The 10,144-nt window shown below is 23.3% G+C and overlaps 1 protein-coding gene across 1 annotated transcript in view; it reads left to right on the plus strand.

Moving 5' to 3' along the window:
* Positions 1 to 8,257, plus strand: part of LOC145840252 (transformation/transcription domain-associated protein-like) — a 76,505-nt gene extending 68,248 nt beyond the window's left edge. The window contains exons 77-85 of the mRNA XM_082947443.1: positions 217 to 341; positions 757 to 859; positions 1,219 to 1,318; positions 1,607 to 1,718; positions 3,032 to 3,166; positions 4,707 to 4,904; positions 6,555 to 6,711; positions 7,319 to 7,419; positions 7,647 to 8,257. Coding sequence (XP_082803569.1) covers positions 217 to 341; positions 757 to 859; positions 1,219 to 1,318; positions 1,607 to 1,718; positions 3,032 to 3,166; positions 4,707 to 4,904; positions 6,555 to 6,711; positions 7,319 to 7,419; positions 7,647 to 7,809 — 1,194 coding nt within the window. The 3' untranslated portion in view covers positions 7,810 to 8,257. The remainder of the gene's footprint in view (positions 1 to 216; positions 342 to 756; positions 860 to 1,218; positions 1,319 to 1,606; positions 1,719 to 3,031; positions 3,167 to 4,706; positions 4,905 to 6,554; positions 6,712 to 7,318; positions 7,420 to 7,646) is intronic.
* Positions 8,258 to 10,144: the final 1,887 nt, after the last annotated feature.

A 10,144-nucleotide genomic window follows, 5' to 3' on the forward strand; every position in this document is an offset into this window, starting at 1 on the left:
CAAAACGAGCTTAAATACAGTGCTTATTTTTATGTTTTGAAATATCACACCTCTGTTAATGCGCAGTAAAGATTACTCTAAAATAAGTAATTTCAACTTGAGCTAAAAATGTTTTGATTTACTTATAAAGTTATGATTGAACAGTTTAGTAAGTTTTAGAAGTCGGTGTATTAAATAAAAAAGTTTGATATGTGTAACAATAGATATTATTCACAGGTTATGCCGAAGTCGTTCCTGATTGAAGAGAAATGCAGATTTTTATCCAAGTTCGCATCAACCACAGCTGAAGTCGATCTTCCTGGAGAATACCTTACTCCTAAAATGCAGGGATATTATACGAGGTTAATAATATACAAATCTTAAGATGCAGGGAATTATACTAGGTTTATAATAATGGCTAATAAATAAAAAGAATACTTAACTCCTAAAATGCAGGGATACTATACGAGGTAAGTTCAACAAATAAAAGAATAATCAAAAAAACTAATATAAGTAAAAACGTAACATAGTAATTAGAATTATATAACTATTAGGATGCAGAGATATTATACAAGGTAAAAATATCTTCCAAAATTTAAATCCAATGATTAGAATTCTAAAATAGGTTTAATGGTAATTATAACAGTTCTTCACAGAGTAAATAATTATAACATAGAAGTTATTGGTTCCTGCTACACTATAAACATATAAAAAACATGTATGTACAATGTACATTTATACAACTACATGAATTGTAAATATTGATAAAATAAACAGAATAGCGAGATTTATGCCGACAGTAGAAGTCGTTCAAAAACACGATACAGCAGCCAGAAGACTGAAAATCAGGGGAAGTAATGGAAAAATATACCCTTATCTTGTAAGTTTAAATAAAATATTATTTAATATACCCAAAACTAATTTGTTTGATTAATATAGTTGGGAAAAACACCCTTATCTTGTAAGTTAAGTTAAAATTCTGGAAAATATATCCTAATCTTGTAAGTTTGATTTATATAAAATATGAGTTTTTTAAGATAGTAAAATTATCCCAAATGAGGTTACTATCAAACCAAACTCTCAGTAAAAATAATTTTTAACCAATTTTTTTATGTGCTATTAAGCACTATGAAGTAAAAATCATTTTAAGTTGAATTTGAACTACTTGTGAACTTATAAGGTATTTGTTGTATTGCAATAAAAATACCTGGTATATTTTAAATAAATGTTTTTCCACAGGTAATGAACGACGCATGCCTTATCGAATCCAGAAGAGAAGAAAGAGTTCTTCAATTGTTAAGGCTATTTAATCCATCACTTGAAAAAAGAAAAGAAACTGGTAAATATTATTATTTATTTTTAGTAGTTATAATTAGTGATAATTAATTTTCAAGATTTTTTTTTAAGTGTTCACTAATCTGCCTTACTAACTTTACAACTTAGCTAAAACACATTTGCTTTGATTTTTGAATTTATTTTAAAAGCGAAAAGTATTTCTTATCACTACAATTTTGTTTATTTTAACATGTCTTGATAATAATTATCATTACAGGCAGAAGACAATTACTGTTAACTGTGCAAAGAGTTATTAACAAATTTTTATTAATATTTATATAATTTTTTTCAGGTAGAAGACAGTTACTGTTCACTGTACAAAGAGTTGTTGCCTTCAGTCCACAAATGAGAATGGTTCAAGATAACACTTCTAGTCTTTCATTACTGGATATTTATAAAATGAGGTATTTATTTGTAATTATAATAAATTAAGGAACTATGGTTAGTATTTTTATGTTGGATGCTTGATAATGTTAACTTTGTTTAAGTATCGTCGTATTATAAATCTTGAAGTTATAAAAGCTGTTCAATTATGAGTCATCAATTAGTATGTGAGTTAAATTACATGTGTTTAATTAACTAGGTTTGACTATATGGTCACTACAGTACTGTTACAATTATTTGTTTTTTTTTTTGTGATTACATAAATAAACATGAAAAAAACTTTTGTTTTTGTACAAGTTTAAACACTTAGTTAATAATTAAACTCCCTTGATTAAATGAAACATGTTTAGGTGTTTGTTTTAAAGTTTAAACGAGTTTATATAAAATAAGTAGGTGTATCACATTGTCTTAGTGACGTAATAATGATAATATAGTAAATAACAATGTAATGAACTAGTATAGAATTATCTAATTAGTTAGTTAAATATTAATTGTATTTACTGTTAATTTTGATTTATTATCTAATTTTTAAGGGCACAACTGTGTTCATATAATTATATCAATTTACCTATTATTTATTTTAAAAATAGTTTTTCAGTCTTAAACTAATATTCTACAATCTTTTACATTAAAGTTTTTTTGTTTGCATATTTTTGTAGTTTTTTATTTTCAAGTAGAATATTCTATATTTAACAGATTGTCTTAACCATCCAGATTAACTTTATAATGTATTACCTTATTAGTTTTTGATATTTTTTTTACCTTCTCAATTTTCAACATTAAATGTATTTTCTCCGTATTACCTGCACATTTAAAAATAATATTATTTACTATGATTTATCCAAGTAACTAACCTACTTGATAAAAAAGTAAATTATCAGTTCACTTCTTTTAAAATAAACGCTTAAAAATGTTTATTTATTAACAATCTCAAGTTTAATGTTTGTTTTTGTAATTTTATTAAGTTGGCAGAGATGAATTAAATATTGATATAAGTTGTATTATAAGATATAAGTGTAATTAGTAAACTTTATAAAATACAATTCAATAAAGGATTTTAACGATATGTAAGATTTAAACAAGTTTTAGCAACTAGGAACATCTTATGGGTTTATTTTATTAATGATGCTCAACAAAGTTTTTTTTTTCTAGTCATTTAAACATAAGGATAAACAATATAAATTGATAATTTGTTTAGCAAGTTTTATGATTGTTATTGATGTTAAAGATTTATATATTTATTTATAAAGTTTTGTTTGTCGAACTTAATCAGTATTTTACAAATGTTTATAGATATATATATTAGCTAAGTTTGAAGTAACTTTTTTTTCAGATGTAAACGGAACAAATGGGAGTATGACGCTCCATTGAAATATTATTACGAAAGATTACAAGAACTACAGGATAGAGGGGAGGAAATTAATGATGAAAAATATAAGAGTATTATGAAACACATACAAATATACAAGTTAGTTTGAATTATTAAGTATTATGAAACATATACAAATATACAAGTTAGTTTAAAATATTATGAAGCACATACAAATATACAAGTTAGTTTAAAATATAAAAATATTATGAAGCATATTCAGATAAACAAGTTAGTTTAAAAACATATTATGAAGCATATACAAATATAAAAGTTAGTTTAAAAATATTATGAAGCATATACAAATATACAAGTTAGTTTAAAAATATTATGAAACACATACAAGTATACAAGTTAGTTTAAAAGTATTATGAAACATATACAAATATACAAGTTAGTTTAAAAATACTATGAAGCACATACAAATATACAAGTTAGTTTAAAAATATTATGAAGCACATACAAATATACAAGTTAGTTTAAAAATATTATGAAACATTATGAAGCATAAACAAATATACAAGTTAATTTAAAAGTATTATGAAGCACATACAAATATACAAGTTAGTTTAAAAATATTATGAAACATTATGAAGCATATACAAATATACAAGTTAGTTTAAAAATATTATGAAACACATACAAATATACAACTTAGTTTAAAAATATTATGAAGCATATACAAATATACAAGTTAGTTTAAAAATATTATGAAACACATACAAATATACAAGTTAGTTTATCAGTATAAAAATATTATGAAGCATATACAACTATACAAGTCTGTTTGAAAATATTATGAAACATTATGAAGCATATACATATATACAAGTTAGTTTATCAATATAAAAATATTATGAAACACATACAAATATACAAGTATTTTTGAAAATATAAAAATATAATGAAACACATCTAGTTTTACAAATAAGTTTAAAAATATTATGAAGCGTATTCAGATATACAAATAAGTATGAAAATGTCATGTAACATATACAGATTAAAACAAGTAAGTTTATAGATATAAAAATATTATGAAACACATACATATTTACAAGTAAATGTTAGCGAAAAATATAAATATATAAGTTATTAAATAAATAATGATAAATATAACAATATTGTGAAGCATACACAAGTATACAAACAAAAAAAAAGATAAGTATAGAAGTATTATATAGCATATTAAAATTTACAAAAGATTAAATTGTTAAAAGTAGTTTTTCCAGTAATAATTTTTTTAAATAGTAATGACATTACTAAAAGTAACTTGTATACCATGAGATGTTACAATTTAGATCTAACATAGTGATGTCCATTATAGTAAAACAACAATTTTGAAAAGCGATCAATATACGGAAGCTAAAATGAAGTATTGTTATTAGAAAACATCATTACCAATAGCTTATTCAAGTTCTAAATCATTAGTGTTTTTTCTAGACTACCACAAAACATGCTAATCTATAGGGGGTAATCAACATTAATAATTAAATAAAATATATTAAATAATGTAAAAATTTAAATATCAATTAAATTAACAGACTCCCACGAAACATGTTAATCTGTAGGGGGTAATCAACATTAATAATTAAATAAATAATAAATAATGTAAAAATTTAAATATCAATTAAATTAACAGACTCCCGCGAAACATGTTAATTCATTGGGCGCAGTCAACGTTCGTGGATGCGACTGATTACTGGACTTTCAGAAAATCGTTCACGTTACACCTAGCATTACTCAATTTCGCACAATTCTGCCTTCATTTCACGCAACTGAGGCCTGAGATGCTTCATATTTCGCAAGATAGCGGGCATCTGCACTCTGCATATTACAGGTTTTAATCTGAATAAAAAAAGAATTTTCAAAACATTAAAAATCTTATGTAACCTTTGTAAACTTGATCAGTAAATTTATGCTATTTTAAGTTTGGAGACTCAGTAAAAAAAGTTTAATTAGGTTTTTAGTAAAGCATTATATATAAAGATTTTATTTCAAGATGTTTTTGAATTATTTAGGAAACAAGTTCAGTAATAAACATTTATTTTTTATTACTTTTTTCATTTTGTTTTTTAAACATATCCAGCATAGAAAATATTAATTTTATTTTATTTTTTATCTTCAGATTCAGTATAGACAATATTAATTTTAATTTACATTTTAACTTCAAACAGATTTAGTATAGACAATGTTAGTTTTAATTTTTATCTTCAAACAGATTCAGTATAGACAATATTAGTTTTAATTTTTAACTTCAAACAGATTCAGTATAGACAATATTAGTTTTAATTTTTAACTTTAAACAGATTCAGTATAGACAATATTAGTTTTAATTTTTATCTTCAAACAGATTCAGTATAGACAATATTAATTTTAATTTTTAACAACTAACAGATTCAGTAAAGACAATATTAGTTTTAATTTAATTCTTCAAACAGATTCAGTATAGACAATATGAGTTTTAATTTTTATCTTCAAACAGATTCAGTATAGACAATATTAGTTTTAATTTTTAACTTCAAACAGATTCAGTATAGACAATATTAGTTTTAATTTTTATCTTCAAACAGATTCAGTATAGACAATATTAATTTTAATTTTTAACAACAAACAGATTCAGTAAAGACAATATTAGTTTTAATTTTTATCTTCAAACAGATTCAGTATAGACAATATTAGTTTTAATTTTTAACTTCAAACAGATTCAGTATAGACAATATTAGTTTTAATTTTTATCTTCAAACAGATTCAGTATAGACAATATTAATTTTAATTTTTAACAACAAACAGATTCAGTAAAGACAATATTAGTTTTAATTTAATTCTTCAAACAGATTCAGTATAGACAATATTAGTTTTAATTTTTATCTTCAAACAGATTCAGTATAGACAATATTAGTTTTAATTTTTACCTTCAAACAGATTCAGTAAAGACAATATTAATTTTAATTTTTAACTTCAAACAGATTCAGTAAAGACAATATTAATTTTATGTTTTAACTTCAAATATATTCAGTATAAACAATATTAATCTATTTTTTTTCTTCAGATTTAGTATAGACAATATTAATTTAATTCTTCAAACAGATTCAGTATAGACAATATTAATCTAGTTTTTATCTCCAGATTCAGTATAGACAATATTAATTTTAATTTTAATCTTCAAACAGGTTCAGTATAGACAATATTAATTTAATTTTTTTTCTTCAGATTCAGTATAGACAATATTAATTTAATTCTTCAAACAGATTCAGTATAGACAATATTAATTTAATTTTTATCTTCAGATTCAGTATAGACAATATTAATCTAGTTTTTATCTCCAGATTCAGTATAGACAATATTAATTTTAATTTTAATCTTCAAACAGGTTCAGTATAGACAATATTAATTTAATTTTTTTTCTTCAGATTCAGTATAGACAATATTAATTTAATTCTTCAAACAGATTCAGTATAGACAATATTAATTTAATTTTTATCTTCAGATTCAGTATAGACAATATGACTGGAGAGTTGAAATCGAACGATGCGGTGCAATTGAGATTGACGCCGAACATTTGCGAGTTCATACAACCCGGAATATGCATGTTCAAATCAGCCATGATTGCTACTGCTAGGTGCTTCACACACCCTAACTTCCATGTTTGTTTTATTTTAACTAATTAACAATAATTTTATTTATTAAGTATTAATTGTTTTATGATCGCCACTGCAAAGTGTTTCACACATACTAATTTTCATGTGAGTATTTATATATATTTTATATTAAATTAATTTGCTAGGTGTTTTACTAGTGTTAATCTACTTCCCAATTTCTATTTTAGTTTTATTAAACTTATCTATTAGTTATTTCAATGATTGTAATTCCTAGGTGTTTTACACTTCCCAATTTACATGTTAGTTTTATTAATAATAAAATATTAATTTTTATATTTATAAAATATTAACTGATTCAATGATTGTAATTACTAGGTGTTTCACACATCCTAATTTTCATGTTAGTTTTAATAATAATATTTTTTTTTCAATGTCTATTTTTAGACGATTATGAGATCTTGTATATGTTTTTAGTTTATGCTATTGTTGAATAATATTATCTATATATTTACTGGCTTAAGATATTGAAGAAAAAACTACGCAATATTTACTTTCATTAATTTAATGATTGTTTGTATAATTTGTTAAAATAAGTACTTATTCTTGTATAAAACATATTTATAAAAAATTATTTTCAATAAATCATATATAGATGGACAGTTTACTAAGAGTTGTGTTGCGAGACGAATTAATTTCTTGGTTCAAAAACAAAGATGATAATATCACGAATCAACAAATCCCTAATATTGAAAAGTTTGTTTTGTATTCATTTGTTAATATAAATGATTAACAGCAGATACCTAATATTTGTTTTTATTTGTTAAATGTACTTGAAAGTATTTTAGCTCTAGATGTTATTTTTTTCAAATAAAAAATCACTTTTGGCAGCAGAAAGTTACCTAAAATTAGTAAGGGAAGTTTTTTTTGGTGAAATTTAAGTCTTCTACCTTAGATAATAGCAAACTAATATTTATTCACAGTGAGAAGCTAATAAAGTTGGTGACGAACGCGGTGCAAGCCATCACGAACAAAATAAAGCAAGTGGCCTCCATGGAAAACAACAAAATTGATCAGATCGTCGAAAGTTCCAACAACGTCGACAACATTTGCAAGATGGACCCGACCTGGTATCCGTGGTTGTGATTGGTCAATAACGTTCTCTCGAATCTGGTTCTCTCATATTCGATCGTCTCGTTTTTTTGTTTCTAAATATTTTTTGAAGGCTCATTTGTCATTTAACTTGAGAGTTTTTTAGGTCCATTGAAGAAAGTTTTTCTTTTGAAGTTTTTTTAAATGTTAAGTAATATGACTGAGTGTGTATTTTCATATTTCTACGCCTTATTCTCATAGTTTTAGTTTTCAAAGTGAATACATTACGTACACAAAAATCCTTCTTTTTCTAATCTAAAAATTGTTTTATATTTACCTTTTTTCGGCTTATTTTATACTAACTTGTATAAAGCTGTTTTATGGTAGGAAACTAATTTTTCATAGCATTATTTCTACCGACCAATTAAGAATTTTCTATTGGTATTTTAAAGCACTTATAAGATTTGTGTTAAAGTTAAAAGAAAAACTTTTTTTAGGTTTTAAAAAGTTAAAAGATATGTACCACTTTTAATTTAAAAAAATGTTTAAAAAATGTTTTGTGGTACTTTTTTTAATTCGAAAAACTTTACTACTTTCAAATGAGTTTAAAAATCATGAATATATTTTTTATGTTTTCTATTTTCATAGGTAAATCGTTCGTTTTAAGTTTTAGTGAATTTGTGTTTTGTAAATAAATTTTAAAAAATTATAGCTTTAGTGTTATTTCACCATTACTTCTACTGAAATATAGATATTTTAACTCATTCTATTTTTATATGAAAAATTTATACTGGTAATAAGACGAAACATTTAAAATTAAACAGTATAATATCATTAAAAGATGACTTTGTAGTAGTAGAAAACAATAAATAAATTGTACTTAAGCTAATATCTTGAACAATTTTGGCATTAATATTTTTTCCAAAATCACAGTCATGGACGCCATAAAGTTATTAAACAACAAAATAAAAAATTACTAAAATGAAAATTTATTAATATGTTTATATAACTAAATCTCTGTAATTGTATAAAAATTTTATCTTATTTCAGAATTTATTTTAACTATACTGATTAATACATATTATTTATAATTATAGCTTGATTAACAGTTTTTTAGTTAGTTTTTTAAACATATGAGGAATTTTTAAGTTTGAAAGTACCTTTGCAAAAGATTTTAAAAACCAATTAGATTTTTGAAAACCCTATTAAAGCTGTTTTAAAATTTCAATAATTAAAGTGCGTGATTAAACAAAATCAATCTTACTCACAGGTTTTTTAATTTATTATACCACAAAATAGTTTTTTAATATAATAATGTTTTATAGAATACTTACAAACAAGTATAGCAAGTATTTCTTTAACTTTTAGTTAAAGTAAGTAGTCAATTCAATTAAAAGATGACTTAGTAGTAATAAAATGATTTTACATCGGCTAAGAACACTTATGTTTTAGTTTATTCTTTACTAAATAATATTTTTTTCCCAAAATCATAGTCATGGACACCATAGAGTTATTAAACAACAAAATTAAAAACTACTAGAACAAAGTAAATATTTATTAACTGTAATGACATAAAGTTTTATCTATATTCAACATTTATTTAGTTTGTTAATTGTAACTATAACTTTAATTATAACAAAATTGATTTTAAATTTTTACAGCTAATTTTCTTATTTATTATAAGACTTTTTTACCGTAAAATTTGCTTAGCAAAAGACTCGAAAAACCAATTATATTTTTGAAAACTATTGTTAAAGCTATTTTTAAAAGTTTAAATAACTTACATACAAAGTGCACTCATACAATCTTACTCACATATTTATTTTATTAAAGAACAAAAATATTTTTGTAATATTAACATTTAGTAAGGTATATACAAATATTTCTTAACTTTTACTTTCAGTGTTTAAGTACGTAAAAAATGTTTAATGTTTTTATTTTACTTAAACTAAACTTCAGCAAAAGAACTTTGAGAACTATTTGAATATTACGTCTTATATCAAAACTTTTTAATTTTTTTTATTTAACTTTTTTTAGCCAAGTAAAACATAATTACTTGAAAATTTCATGTATATAAGGTCTAATTAATAAACTTATTAGCTTGTTATAGTGAAAAGTAAAACCGTTTTGTTGTATACCAAAGTTAAATTGTATTTTTGTTAGGATATAAAGCAGTTTTTGAAATGTTTGAATTGATACTGACGTAATTTTGGAAAGTTAGGAAAAAACAGCCTAATGAAATGTAAAATAAAAAATGAAAATTAGTGTATGTATTTTCAAAAGAGCTATCGTTCCATTTTCAGCTACTAGTAAGTTAAACCCGAAGATTCTCCTTTTTCGATCAGCATCGATTCTAAACTATACAGCACACTTGTTGAAACCTATTAAG

The sequence above is a fragment of the Thalia democratica genome, chromosome 7 (genome assembly GCF_965202585.1).
Source record: "Thalia democratica chromosome 7, ktThaDemo2.hap1.1, whole genome shotgun sequence".
In the NCBI taxonomy this organism is placed as follows: domain Eukaryota; kingdom Metazoa; phylum Chordata; class Thaliacea; order Salpida; family Salpidae; genus Thalia; species Thalia democratica.